This window comes from Pleurodeles waltl, chromosome 7, assembly GCF_031143425.1.
Source record: "Pleurodeles waltl isolate 20211129_DDA chromosome 7, aPleWal1.hap1.20221129, whole genome shotgun sequence".
Taxonomy (NCBI): domain Eukaryota; kingdom Metazoa; phylum Chordata; class Amphibia; order Caudata; family Salamandridae; genus Pleurodeles; species Pleurodeles waltl.
In genome coordinates, this window is record NC_090446.1 from 869,831,639 (window position 1) to 869,847,227 (window position 15,589).

The window sequence follows — 15,589 nt, forward strand, 5'->3', positions numbered from 1 at the left end:
CAGTGGTGCAATCTTCTGTTCACTTGTGTTTTTTACAGTATGCGAGTGATGAATTCTAAGCTCACTGGGCCCTTTAGTTTAATTGTAGACACAATGCAGGTAAATAAACCAATGTGAAATTTTCTGGCTTGCATTGACATTCTCTGTAAAAATGCAACTTGAAAAGGTCACAGATTCAATAGGATATCACTGTTTGTGTTACCGTTAGAGAGCTGAGTTTCAATTAATTTATTTCTAGTTTCAGTGACTGATTTTGTGTGGAACATCCCCTTCGATCCTAGTATGTAACTGGAATATTTAAGTTCATTATAATGAATAAAAACCTCTGTAGTTTCAGTCTAAGAAAAACACCCAGTGGCAGAAACGTTCATAAACCCAAACGTCGCACTTGTATAGCACACTACTCACCCGTTAGGGTCTCAAGGCACTGTACGCATACCGCTGTGGAACCCCTCCTGGCTTTTCCCTGTGAGGCGGCCACTCCTGGAGAGCCCCAGGGTGAAGCCAGGCATCCAAGCGCTGTGAGGGCCGTTGTGGAGATTAAGCAAGTTATTGCCCAGAATTACAGAGTGGGACCCATTAATTAGATCAAGCACTGAGGCGCGAATGATCTGGTCCAAGGGAATTGAGCCCAAGACCCAACGAGGTGGGAATTGAACCCTGGTCCCGGGCCAGATCTCTGCATCAGGGTCTACCGCTCTAACCAAGACTGGCTTCTTCACTTTTTCATAAGCAGTTGTGGAAAACAATAATTTGATTGATGGCAAATTGACAACAACAGATTTGTGATGTAACTTCAGGAAACCCCACTTCTTCATCTAGCAAGTGTTCCAGCAGTTGACTGTGTTTCATAGTAATCTTAATGTTATAAAGCATCTTCTATCTTGACTTTATAATCACTACAGCCCAGCATCCCCTCAAAAACTCCCCAAAATTCTCTGTGTGGTTGTCAGAAATTAATGTCCCTCAAATAAATCTATCCGTAAAAACCATCCTGCTTCCACTGTTTTCACTCATAGAACTCCCAGTTATGTTAAATGTGTGACTGAAACAACCACTTCGCTCATGTTAGGAATATAAAATATTCATTTTGTATTGCATTTTCGCAGTCTCATTCCAAAAGTCTCTTAGCACAAAAGCATGATAGCTGATTCCTGCAAGTGAGAAAAGTAAATGTCAAAACAGACTCATGCTCTTTGTAAATATTCTCTGTTTACTGCCTCTGAATTATTTATGTACGTAAATGTCTCAAGGGATGTTCTTCTACATGTGTCATTAAATTTAACACATTAAAAATAACGGGGAAATGCAAATGTTTCATGTATATATTTATTTTATTGGTAGCCATTCATGCATTCAGTTAGCTTATCTATGGTACTCTGTGCAGCATGCCTGATGACACTGTGCTGTAGAATGCCCTGCAGTTTGTTGTTCAGAAATGCCCAGCCGTCATGCAGGACAGCTGTATGTGCAAAAGACACAGGGCTGGTAATACTTAGTAATTCTGTTCAATTACTTCAAAGTATGTGGCCAGTGCCTGTTGTGCATAAGGATTAATAAGGGAAAATGGTGGCCTTTCTGACTCGATGGTGCTTTTTTCGCTTGATCATGTGTTTACATCCTGGTTTCCCACCACCACCCTGACAGGTTTCCCAGGTCCATGCGTAATGGCCTGCTCCAATCCAGTTTTTCTCATTGAATTGTGGTACTTGAGGGCGTGTATATTCCATTATAAAATGGGACTACAAGTCCTAGAATTCAAAGGAAAACAACTGGACTGGAGCAGCACTTCACGCATAGAGACTGCAGCTATGCCATCAGTATTTCAGCTTTTCCGGGCCAATAAAGTGATGAGCACCATTGAGTTGGATATTAACGAGTATCTGTTGTCTGTCATTAGTGCTAAGAGACCCCCTTGTAGGTGAACCTGCAGCTCTACAAAGCACCTGCTAAGCCGCATTCAGCTTTATCTCAGAAGGGGGTTCACCTAACGTAGGGGTGCGTTGAGAGAATGATTGCAGAATCATGAGGCAGCTACTGGAAGCGAGCAGCATCGAGCAAGCTAGCTTGGGCATCGCGTTGCCTCGTCATTAAGTTGGCAGCTTTACTTGGCATGATCTCTTGAGTGTGCCCGGTTAGGTGGCTGTTTTCTGTGTTTATTTTTATCGGATGCACAAGAATATGACTTGCATTCATTAGCTGTTGTGTAGCCTATATGCTTTTTAAGTGAATTATGCACTGCGGCCAGTGTGCCAGCTCCCTTCTGTATAGCTGCGGGGCATTGAGTTCAGATTCCATGTAATGAGGTGTTCACAAGATTAAACAGAGAGATGGGGGGCTTTCTCGATGATTTGAAGTGATTGCAAGGAAGGAGCAACAATACATTTCTAGATCATTTCAGTGTCTGTGAAGATGGTGTCGGACTTTCTGTTGTGCAGACCATTTTTCATTTGCACGTGTACCTTTGACTATCGAGCACAGTTGGTTCATTGTTTATTTCTACGTAACGTTCTGCTTGATAAAGGTCCAGTCTAACGTGCCTAGTGTGTGCGTTTCGCATATGTTTGAATATCAAACCGTGAACATCACAACATTTAAAAATACTTCGTCGGTAGAATACATATAACAAATAAATGTGCTGCATTGAAATACTTCTACGATGAAGTACAGAGGGGCGCGCGCTTGTGTTTTGGCTTAAGTTTGGTATCCTAACCCCACACTCTTAGATCGATGTTCACCCAAATCTACCAAGTGTATAGATAAGCCAGGCAGTATCTCTTCAGGGCCAGACTCCTATCTCTCAGCAGTGCACTGCTTTCCAGGAACACTGCAGGTTATGTTCGCTGACATGAGCACTTTCTTGTTCATGTGTGACGCTAGACAAAGAATGTCACACTATCTGAAGAAGAGTTCTGGGCAGGGGGCACGCACTATGGCATAGCGTGCCCCCAATACAGGTGCGGGCTGGATCGAACCGGTTTCGGCCGGCAGCACAACTGTGGCTGCCGCGAAAATATTTAAAAATCGCGCTCACCCCGAGGGGTGAGCCGATTGGCTGAAGGGGGTGTGGTGGGGGCTCCCAGGTGACCAGCAGGGGCAGCCCGAGTTAGTTTAAAAGGGGGACTCAAGTCCCTCTAGGGTCAGGTTGTTTTCTTGACCCTGGGTTGCCCCTGACGATCGACGCACTCCTCCAGAGGCATTTCTTGAAATTTATTTTTGTTGGAGACGGCAGAGTGATGTGCGTCCTTTTCACGAGTTGAGTGAATGAGCACCAGTATTGACATGCACGCTTTCAGTCACAGGGCGCATGCGGGCCTCCGGGAGATATTAAAGGGTCTTCATTATAGTCAGTGCAGTCCCAGACATATCTACACCCATCCAAAGCAGGAGGTGCTCTCTGATAGGGCTCTCCAGCTTCTAAATACGTCCCAAACACACACACACACCCTATGTCCTCACCTCTAAGGACTGAGCAGGAAGCAGTGGTTATGGGAACTCGTGGGACAACAGGACACCTTACATTTCCCTCTTACAGACATCTTCCCATAACGCACACGCCGCAATCGGTCACACAAGCAGCATCAGAATCATTCAATAATAGTACGTTTTTGCTGTGCCTCGTGTGTTATTCGTATCTGTTGAAGGAAGCTTCATTCTGCACATCTTTATCAGTTTGCAGGTGCTTTCTAAAGAACTGTGCATTGCTCATCTCAAAATGTAAACTAAATATTATCAGGTCAAGTGATTAAGGATTGCGCAGTCATCGTATGAAGCAGAAAAATGCGGAGTTCCCTGTTCACTTCAAATAAAAGAAATGTTGTGCTTCCTGAAGTAGGCCTTGCAAGCCCCAGTCTTCTTAGATTGGAAATAGATGTAAATGTTTTATATGTGTAAGCTGGGGATTGTTTCCAGTGCATTTCCTGTGCTGTGGATTTTGCTCCTGCCCGTTTCGGGATGTATGTGCTGGTCAGTGCTGCTGGTATTTTCAACTTGAGCTTTTCCCACTGCTGGGGCTCTTCATCCACGTGTCTGTTCCCGTAGACGAGGGGAGAAGCTCCGTCCTTTGCTTCTCCAGCAGCTTGCTGTCCTGGAACACCACCTGTGCACTGGCCTATGTAGCATCCCCTGCAAGGCACTGGTGTGCTCTGTGCATCATCTTCATGTATGTACACCGCAGCCAGGGCCACACCTGAGGTTTTCCACTAATCATTGGGGAATTTGTTCACAGTGACTTCAATGTCACAGTTTCACCTTACTATCAGATAGCATGTGCAATGGGGCTGAGATCTCTGGTGTAGATGCGCCGCCTGCACTCACACAAAGCGCAGAGTGTGCAGCGCCACGGGAGGGGCTGTGCAACCCCAATCCCCGTCTTTCCGGAATAACTGTGGAATCAGGGCTTTAAGTGGGCGGGGTCCTGTCTTTGCTCGTGAGTTCTAAAACCCTAGTGCTGAGACAGGTCCCTATCGGGCTCTCCATTTTTGCCCTCACACTCGGGGTGGAAAAAAATCTTAACTCGGCAGCAGTACCACCCTTCATTGCCTATGATGTAACTTCAAAGAGACACGTTACATTAGTTTCACAATCCCATTTCAGAACTGAAGCATTTAAAATATTTTATACACAGAAGCTGTTGCTTATTTATCTTATGCAACTAACAACCATTGACAAAGCCAATAGTCCTGTCTCATGTAGGTGTAGTGTTACTTGTATTAAATATCTGGATGCAGCGACAGAAAGCAGCAGCAAAATACCAGTTAGGTGGCAAACTAGCTAAGCACAGGGTTTTCACTTATTTTTTTAATTCCGCTTAAAGCCCTGTGTGGCATCAATTGTGAATCTACAGCAGCATTCCTAGTCCATCCTGCCTGTCTCTGATAGATTATTCTCATGGGTCGCCCTTTCAACTCACTCCACTTTATCAGTGTTGTGTCAAGAATATTGTCTAGCTCCCTCTCCAAACTGTACTGCTCATTACTTTTAATAAAGGTCTTATAGCCCGAATGAGGTCGCCTCAGCTGTCGCCTGGAAACCTGGGAGTTGCCAGTGTGGTCAACGCATTGGCTGCTCCTGCCGTGAAGTGACTAAGAAGGGAACCTTGTGCTCCGCTTACAGGTGGAACGGAGCCACCTATATTTCAACTTTATTTTCTTGGAGCCTGGCTAACCTCCCGGCGTTTGTCTCTTTGAGAGGGGTGCAGACAGGCGTCCCTGCTTTGAGCCTGCACCTACCTTGTGCACTCTCCGACAGACATCCCCTTCCCCACCCTCCTTCCTCAAGGAGCTTCTACAGGTCCAGCTGGGGTGGGGAGGGCTTGTGCTGTCCCTTTGTCACTAGGCATTAGTTATGGGACAACCACAGCCCTCGGCAGAGAGCAGACACTCTAGTGCAGCGGTCTCATTGGGCCCCCCTCAGAATTTTTCACAATTGTTTTATAAAAATGGCAATGTTTAAATATTTCTAAACCTATTTAAACATTGCAGTTAAGTACTGTTACCTTTTTAAAAATGCAATAACAAGCTTCTGCTTGAAACATTATCTGTATAATGCTTTTTTTGGCCAGTGTCTGGCACCCCCCATCACTTGAGGTCCCCCTAGGGGGGCCCACCCCCCAGTTTGAAGACCTCTGCTCTAGTGCCAGAGCTTTGTGTCCTGCATTGTTCCACCCACAGAGACTTTCGCCCAGAGCTCAGACGTTCCTTGGACTTTCACTGAAGATGGGGCCGCAGCGCCATCAGACGGCTCTGTGTTGCCATTCCACGTATTGTTTAGTAATCCTTCGCCCTGGATGATTTAAAAACATAGCCGAAAAGAACAGAGACAATATCAGATTCACTTGAAAGCTCAGGGTCTCAGCTGTGATCCAGGTTCGTTGTAAGCTCGTCCACTGAAAGCACTTATTTTTCCGGCAGGGGCAATGGAATAACAAGGTTATTTGATATATTTTGATCTCCACAAACCCTGCACTATTAAGTTATCCCTTTCTCGCGGAAAGCACCCAATATGAAGACCCTCTGTGGGTTCTTGGGCAACACCGGTGGTTCCAATCTGGAAGGAGTTGTAAATGGCTACTCAGCGTCACCCTCAAGTAAGTACGCCGTGCTCTGAAGCGAAATGTAACCCTCACACTGCTGCACTCGGATTCTGGTACGATTGTGCCAGTTGTCAAAGAGAAACATCCACTGGAGAGTCCATGTGCATGTTCGTTATAGGACGAGAAGCATGAAAAAACAACGGGACACCTGTACCAGGGTAGTTAAATACATCTGGTTTGAGAGAATAAAGTGTTTCTGAAAAGTACCTGGTGAGCAGTTACTTTAAACTAAGATGTACTTCCACACTCCCCTTGGAACTCCACCCCCTTGTTAGTCAGTGGTAGATACATGGTTCTCTTACATTTCCCCTTCTCGAGCGTGGAAACTTTAACCAAAGAAAGTGAAAGTAAAAACAGCTCTCTAGCCCGTTTGAGTCCGTTTCAGCCGCAGCTCTTGCAGTGCGTTAGGAACTGCAGTTACCAGCTAGGACACTGAGTGCCGCTGTTTACCAACGAAGGAAAGAGATCCTCGAAGATCCACTAAACCACGTGGTATAAATGCAGCAGAAACAGATCATTCCCAGACACAGAATAGTGTGGAATATCTCAGGAAACCTCGGTGCCCTGCCTGCTGCTCCTCGGCCGAGTCCACAACTGAGGGTCTTCTGTGACAGGAATGGCTCAGACATCGCCACGCTGTTACTGTGGCGCGCAGTCACCGAGGCGCTGTGACTCCCGGGATCAGACACCGGAGCGCTGTCACTGCGCGGCACAGACACCCAGAAGCTGTTACTCCAGGGCTCAGACACCGAGGCGCTGTACTTCCGGGGATCTGACACCGAGGTGCTGTTACTACGGGGCTCAGATATCGAGGCGCTATTATTCCGGGACGCCTCTGCTGCTTCTTGTTACTCTGCTGACAGTCTGTGGAGCCGCTTCTGAACAGCTACGTTATTCCATTCCCGAGGAAATGAGGAAAGGCTCTTTTGTGGGGAACGTGGCTCTTGATCTTGGATTAGATGCAAACGAGTTATCAGAAGGAGAAACCCGCGTCGATTACAGAGGTAGGACGCAGTATTTTGTTCTCAGTTTAAACAAAGGACAGTTATATGTGAGTGAAAGAATAGACAGAGAAACTATCTGCGGGAACGCCGTTCAGTGTCTTTTAAATTTAGAGATTGTTTCAAAGAACATTATGAAAGTGTATGCAGTAGAAGTGGAAATTCAAGACGTTAATGACAATACCCCCACGTTTACTGATGATCAAATAGTATTGCACGTCCCTGAAATAACTGTCCCCGGAGCCCGGTTTGTGCTGCCCGAAGCACACGATGCAGATGTGGGCGTGTACACTCTACAGAGCTATCAACTCAGTAACAATAAACACTTCACCCTGGATATAAAAAGCAGCGCAGATGGCACGAAGTACGCAGAACTGGTCCTAGAGAAATCATTAGATCGAGAGGAACAGGAAGTTCACAGCTTGATCCTCATAGCCACAGACGGAGGAGATCCGGTCAGATCAGGCTCGGTGCGGATACAAATCAATGTGCAGGATTTCAATGACAATGCGCCTGTTTTCAGCCAAACTGTTTATAAGATCAGTGTACTGGAAAACACAGCGAAGGGGACTGTTGTGGGCAGCGTCAGAGCTGTTGATAGTGACAAGGGATCAAACTCAGAGGTAACGTATTCCTTTAGCAAAATGAAGGAAAATATTCTACAGAAATTCAGGCTGGATTATAAAACTGGTGAAATATCTTTGATTGAAAATCTAGATTTTGAAAGGAACGATTTGTATGAGTTTGAAGTTCGAGGAAGTGATGGATTTTTATCTTCGCGCTGCAAAGTTTTGATAGAAGTCATTAACGTGAATGATAATACCCCAGAGATCTTAATCTCATCTGTGCTAAAGCAGGTACCAGAAAACAGCCCTTTGGGTACAGTCATTGCGCTGCTGCAGGTACACGATAGAGACTTGGGAGAACATGGAAAAGTCACTTGCTTTCTGCCACCCCATCTTCCATTTCAGTTACTTAAATCAATTGAAAATTATTATAGTTTGGTAACGGATAATGTTTTAGATAGGGAACTGGTACCACAGTATAACATAACAATTACAGCCGCAGACAGTGGAACTCCCCCATTATCTACAACAAAAATCATAAACCTTCAGATTGCAGATGAAAACGACAATCCACCAGTATTTCAGCAAATGTCATACAGCACCTACTTAATGGAAAATATACCTCAAGGCACTTCCATTTTCACAGCCAATGCATCAGATTTGGACTGCGGCAAGAACGCCAAGATCAGTTATTCTATCTCTGATGGACGAATTGGAGACATTCCACTGTCATCTTATTTATCAATTAATTCTGAATCTGGTGTCATTTATGCTCTTCAGCCTTTTGACTTCGAAGTGTTCCGACAATTTCAAATCCAAGTGAAGGCACAGGATGGTGGTTCTCCTTCCCTAATGAGTAATGTCACAGTGACATTCTTCATACTGGATCAGAATGACAACACTCCTGAAATATTATACCCATCACCCCCCACAGATGGCTCCTCTGGGGTGGAGATGGCCCCTCGTTCCTCTGAACCAGGTTATCTGATCACTAAGGTGGTGGCTGTCGATGCTGACTCAGGGCAGAATTCCTGGCTCTCCTACCAGCTTCTAAGGTCCACAGACCAGGGGCTGTTTACAGTAGGTCTTCACACCGGAGAGATCCGGACAGCTCGTCCCATTATGGAAAAAGACACCACAAAACAATTCCTGGTGGTCTTAGTGAAGGACAATGGGCAGACCTCTCTCTCTTCTTCAGTTACAGTCACCATAGTGTTATCAGACAGTATGCCGGAAATGCTTCATGATATAGGTAACACTTCAGCTTCCGCAGACATGGAGTCAGACCTCACACTGTATCTGGTGATTGCTGTAGCTGTTGTATCCTTCTTGTTCCTTCTCCTTATCATTCTTCTTTTGGCCATAAAACTTCACCGTTGGAGGAAATCTCAACTCATTGAGTCATCTGGGGTTAACTTCAATTCACTTCCTAGCTGTCAATTTGTAGGCATTGATGGAGTCAGAGCTTTTCTACACACATACTCGCATGATATTTTCTCAACAACAGATGCTGGGGAAAAACAGATTAATTTTACAACTTCAAACAACTCAAATAACCTTTCAGCAAACCAGAATTTCGAAGAAACGAATCCACCACTCTTCACTAACGATTTTGTATGTATGGAGAAAGAGGAGCAACCATTTATTCAAGTAAGTTGACTTTGTTTCTTTTCTTTTCTATTTTTTTATTTTGTTTTGTGGACACACCCTGATCTACAGTGTCGGCTACACATTGGAAAATCAAATATAAAATTGCATGACACCACACTGTTCCATAGCTAAAATATGCTCCACTGCAGAGAACACATGGATAAACCCCAAACGGTATTCATATTATTTCAATAAATACAATCAATGAAATAAACTTAAGTAATCTTTCATTATGAAATGCTGCCCATAGCTTAGGGAGCAGAAATGGAAATTGAAATTCGGAAGCAGAATTTCGAATTTTTGACCGTAAACAAAGTGGTGACTGTTAGAGATATCCTTAAGGATTATCATCTCTCATTAGTGTTAGTGTAGATACCTAATTTAGTTGGCAACATATTAAAACACAATGAAATGTATGGGTGCGGGCCCCCAGATTTCCATTCACCTTTATGTTTTTTATGTTCTGTTGCTGTTTGCAGAAGGTGCCACCGATACAGTAACACACTATCTCCCAACCACACCCTGTCTCCCCACCACTTACTTTAAATTAAAGTCACACCTCTGTTTGTGTCTCATTTAAAGTGGTTTCGAGCGGAGTGGTATTACATTTTTATGAATTTTATGGTGGTAAAAGATCAACTATTGTGTTTTTTGTTTTACAGTCATAATTCATTTAGACGTACCATTTTAATTGACTGTTATGTGGAATTCAGTTGTTATACTTTATTTAAAAATCGAGTTGTTCTATAAAACTGCATTATTTCCCTTTGCTTTCATGAGTATGTAATTTGTTTCGAAATTCAGTTTTGTTTTACGTACAGAAAAAACATACAGTTTATGTGCATTCTGAATGGTCAGACGGGCAGAGGAGGTTTAAGGGGTATTGCCAGCAATAACATTTGCGAAAGTCTAACTTTTGTATTTCATTAACAATAAATAGCGCAGAGTCAGAAACCCAAAGCACTGTGCTACGATTGCGTACGTTTTCTTGTTCCCCAGCCTCATTTGCCTAAGAAGCATAAAAGAAAGACTTATGACACTCTCTATGTGGTTTCATGCACTCGATGTCTTGCTAGAAAGTGGTAACGTATTACAGCCGTTAATGTACTCTTAGTAACAGTTGTATTTTCTTTGTAAGCACTTTAACTAATGGTTTATAGACGTTTGCTGTGGTTAGTAGAGCTCTGTGCCAGCAGTGCCCGCGAAGAACCGTGTGGTGTCGCTGCTGTCACGTACTGGACGAGAGCCTGCAGTTCACTGGAGCCTCTTGCAATCGCAGAGCCCGGTTTATTTGGAGAGAAGCAGAGACTGGGATGGAAGGTATTCACTGCCGGGAGCTCTGCGCAGAAATCTCCTAAACATCGACAGTTTGGCTTGTCAGGGAAGCGCCCTAATTAAGCTCCGCAAGTTGGCACAGCCTGGATTCACAGTTCGATATTTTATTGCCGAATCGTATTTGGAATATTGAGGAAAACCTGGACCTAATAAGCGCTGCTGATGATGGCTGGGATCGGAGCCCACCCCGGAGCTGCAGCGCCGAGAGGCAGACGGCAAGTACTGGCGTCTTTGTTATTTCTGTGGGTCTGTGAAGCGGTGTCTGGACAGATACATTATTCCATCACAGAAGAAATGAAGAGGGACTCTGTTGTTGGGGACATCGCAAAGGATTTGGGGTTAAATCTCGGGCGTTTGTCTGACAGGAACCTGCGTGTTCTCTCCGATGCTCGCAAGCAGTATTTGACAATAAATCCTGTGACGGGGGTTCTCCACGTGAGTGACCGGATCGACAGAGAGGAGATGTGCGGAGAGTCACCCTCCTGCTCCCTCAGCTTCGAGGCTGTTGTGGAAAATCCAATGAATGTTTTCCACGTAGAAGTTGTTATTCAGGATATTAATGACAACCCCCCGAGTTTCCCAAAGAAGTCTGAGAATCTAGAAATAGTCGAAACCTCGTTGCCAGGGACCCGCATTGCACTTGACAATGCCCGGGACCCTGATATTGGCATCAATGCCTTGCAGGGCTATAAGCTGAGCCCAAACCCGCATTTTGTCTTGGAAGAAAGAGTCAGCAGCGATGGCTACAGATATGCGGAATTAGTGCTGGAAACTGTCTTAGACCGTGAAAAAGAAAGTCACCTCCAGCTGACTCTCACTGCCTCTGACGGGGGAGATCCAATCAGGTCCAGCACCTTGGACATTAATATTAATGTTCTTGACGTCAATGACAATTTCCCGGTGTTCAGTCAAGAGGTCTACAGAGCCAGCATTAGTGAAGGGGCAGCAAATAACTCAGCGGTGCTTCAGGTGAAAGCCACGGACGAGGATGACGGTTCAAATTCCAAAATCACCTACTCTTTCAGGAACATAGCAGACCAGTTATATAATAGGTTTGCTTTGGACGCAGATACAGGAAAAATACAAATTAAAAGTGCCCTCGATTTTGAAAAGATGAATTCTTACAAAATGGTAGTGGAAGCAAGGGACGGAGGGGGACATGTTGCACAGTGTCGGGTGCATGTAGAAGTTACTGATGAGAACGATAATGCTCCCGAGATATCCTTTGCTTCTGTCTCCAGTTCCCTTCCAGAGGACTCCTCCCCGGGTACAGTGGTAGCCCTCATCAGTGTTCATGACCGGGATTCGGGCGAGAATGGCAAGGTTGTTTGTCATGTTCAAGAAAACATCCCCTTTCAGTTAATCGCATCATCTGGAAAGTATTACAAACTTGTGACTGAAAGAACTCTGGACAGAGAAACTGTCTCGGAATACAACGTCACAGTTACAGCCACTGACAAAGGATCTCCCACTCTGACCACAAGCAGAACTATCCGATTACAAGTATCTGATATCAACGATAACCCTCCCATGTTTGATAAATCTTCCTACCAGGTCTATGTGCCAGAGAACAATGCAGCCGGCGCCTCCCTTTACTGTCTAAAGGCATCTGATGTAGATTTGGGTCTAAACGCTCGCGTCACTTACTTTGTACAAGATACTCACCGGGACGTCCCTCTTTCTTCCTACATCTCCATTAACTCCCAGACTGGTGTGATCTACGCCCAGCGCTCCTTTGACTACGAGCAGCTCAAGGAGTTTCAGTTCCAGGTGAGAGGTCAGGACTCTGGGTCTCCTTCTCTCAGTACTAGTGTCACCGTGAGGGTATTTGTTGTGGATCAGAATGATAACCCTCCTGAAATCATCTACCCTGCACTCAGTTCTGATGGTTCTGTAATGTTTGAGATGGCCCCTCATCATTCTGAGCCGGGGCGCCTCATCACAAAAGTAGTGGCCGTGGATGCAGATTCCGGACACAATGCGTGGCTCTCCTACCACTTGCATCAGATCCAGGAACCTTCACTGTTTACTGTTGGGCTCCACACTGGGGAAATCAGGACCTCAAGAATCTTTCTGGAGAAGGATGCTCTCAAGCACAAGCTGGTCATCTTGGTAAAGGACAATGGACAACCACCACTGTCAGCCACAATTACTCTAAATGTGGTGGTAGCAGAGAACATACAGGAGGCACTACCAGAGATAAACAACCAACCAAGTGACACAGACAACCAATCTAATTTAAATATTTATTTGGTTTTAGCATTAACGTTAATTTCACTTTTATTTGTTTTATCATTGATGCTCGTTGTGATTTTCAAATGCAAAAACCGCAAGGAACCCAGCAAATTTGAATCTCTAACGCCTGCTCTTTATTCACACATTGATCCAAGAGTCACATCTAATTACCAAAATGGAACCCTGCCCCTTCCCTACTCTTATGAGGTTGCCGTGGCCATGGATTCTGGGAACAATGATTTCACATTCCTTAGACCAAGTCAGGAGGTTTCCACGGATATCCTCTTTTCTGCTAATGATTCTGGGATCAAAAACAATTCTGGCGGAGAAACTATTGGAAATGACAGCTTGAACCAGGTAAGAGTTGTTTCAGGTTGTAGTTAGGATTAGTCTCCCTTTGCCACAGCAGTTTAGGAACATGAGCAATATTTTTTAGTTAATACCAAATCAGTAAATGTGGGCTGGGCTGGCACTAGGCATGGACAGTGTAGGCAGCTGCACAGGGCCCTGTACTCAGCTCACCTACATGAGGCCTACACCCCACCAGGCCATGGCACGCAGGTCATCTAATTGAGAGCAAGGTGGCTTGTAATTGTGCCCCTGAAAGAGCACTCCCTCCTCTGCACCTTGATGCTATGGTGTTGAGAGGCCTGGGAAGAGGAGAGGTCTTTTGGCCCCTGCTGAAGGAGACACATTCTATAGGCTTCTCCTGCAATTAGGCCTCCTACCCTGCTGCCCATACCGGGACACCACAGGACGCCCTTTATCCCGCAGTTTAGTGCCCCAGCAATTTTAACCTTTTCAGCCTACAAGCAAACATCACATCTTCAGCCCTTTAGAGCTGTAAATGAGGTCTGTAGGCAGCTATAGTGATACAAACAGCCCCGAATGTCTCACGTTGTATGCAAATTAGAGGGGCCTCTCACATCCCCTTTCTTCCCGTGGCCCCCAAAATCCTAAAACTGCCCATCAGCATGGATTTTTTTTTTTTAATGTTTTCTCTGTGAACGTTGGAACATATCTTGCCACAGCACACATATAATGAATTGAAAGTTTGACCACCACAGAGATGCTGTGTGCATGTGTGACACAGAGAGAGTGTGTTCGTCTGTGTACCTGTGTGTGTGTTTGTGTGTGTGTGTGTGTGTGACTGCATTAACATATGTTTACAGAAGAGATTTCCTGCATGCTTTTTCGTTTGTTGCAATTTAAGTGTAAAGAGCATGATGGGTATTTTCACTTAGTATTCCAAATGCTTGTGCACTTAAACGCAACTAGACATTTCAACAACTCAAAAATTAAATTAACTAGCTATTATTAGCTATTCGGTGTCAGTGCTTTGTAACCAGCAGTGAATGTGCACCAATTAGTACAAATATGTATTTTTCATCGTTTGTCAATCTCTGGCCTTTTGTGTAACATTCGTAACACAAAATATTGGAAATGATATGAGATTAGACTTGTGTAATCTAAATTTTGACTGGGCTTCCTGATTTTGCAAAAGCAAAAGATACCCAATTTCTACCTCTATATTCTTAAGCACTGCATTTTTGCATTTATCATCGTTGAATTGATGACCACGTGGCCTTGTGTTCTGTGAAATATTGTAAGACAGCATTATGTACTGCCATTTCTTGTGTCTCTCAATGTGATGATAGTTGTTCAGCCTCACCGTGGGTCAATATGATCATGGCGTTTATTGCCTTTACCATAAAACACTCTGAAGTAAGCCATATATTGCAATGTTTCTCATTCACCCCACATGTAACGTTGATGTTATTTGCCATAATTCAAGGACTCTTCAGACAGTATTGTATGAGTTACTCGAATAGTGTTTAAGAGCTTGCCAAGTCTTGATCTTTTTGCGAAAAGCCATATCGTTATATTATTATCTGTGTAGTCCAGACAAATAGCGTTTCTAGTGTTTTACCACTAGATAAAAAATAAGTGGCCTCCCATGCAAAATTTCATAATAGTGGGCCCACAGAAAATGTGGGGATATCTGAGATTAGACCTCTCAAAGATGAGTCTTTTTCTTGATGAAGAGGTGGGTCTCATGATATAGAGCTCAGTGGAAGATGTAGAGTGCTTTAAAGTAGCTCATCTAGCCACAGACAGCCAGTCACGACTGCACAATAAAAAAAAGACTATAAAACAGCAGTACAAAATACCACTGTGCCATCATGAAAACTAGAATTAGTTATTGTGCTGGTTAATTACAAAATGCTTCGAGTTCATCTAAAGAACTATACAAGCTGGTGAAAAGTTTGATGAAACACGCAAACAACAAATCTGGTCCCCCTCCCTCAAAAGCAAGGTGTAACCTTTTGGTCAGCTTCTTTTTGAATGAAGTCAATAACATTCTCCGAACATTGGTAGGAGATGGAGAGGCAACCACATTTTTGAGGATAGGCACAGAAGAATGAGCAGTTTTCCTGAAACAATGAGGGAAGATACACAGGAAATCCTGTCATTTCTTAAATCAGATTCCCCTCAGGACCCCGCTCCCCCGATATTATGCTCAAAGGCCGGGTGCCAGTTATCTCCACCTTGCCTAATATGTTTAACCACTTATTGAAGTCTGGCACAGTTCCTTCAACATGTAAGCATGCAATAAACAGGCCATTATTAAAAAATCCATCAGCACTATGCGAAAACCATCGTCCAATCACTCTCCAAATAGTGCCTAGAAAATCCTGGAAAAATGT

General features: G+C 44.3%; 1 protein-coding gene across 20 annotated transcripts in view; it reads left to right on the top strand.

Moving 5' to 3' along the window:
- Positions 1 to 15,589, top strand: part of LOC138245662 (protocadherin gamma-C3-like) — an 830,748-nt gene that overhangs the window by 480,074 nt on the left and 335,085 nt on the right. Inside the window, exon 1 of one of the 20 annotated variants that reach the window (XM_069199427.1) lies at positions 6,654 to 9,311. The exons of 18 other annotated variants lie outside the window; for them this stretch is intronic. In XM_069199427.1, the coding sequence (XP_069055528.1) occupies positions 6,711 to 9,311 (2,601 nt within the window). In that variant the 5' untranslated portion in view covers positions 6,654 to 6,710. Of the gene's footprint in view, positions 1 to 6,653; positions 9,312 to 10,679; positions 13,239 to 15,589 lie in introns of those variants that run through there. One more of the 20 variants, XM_069199452.1, reaches the window with a different exon arrangement.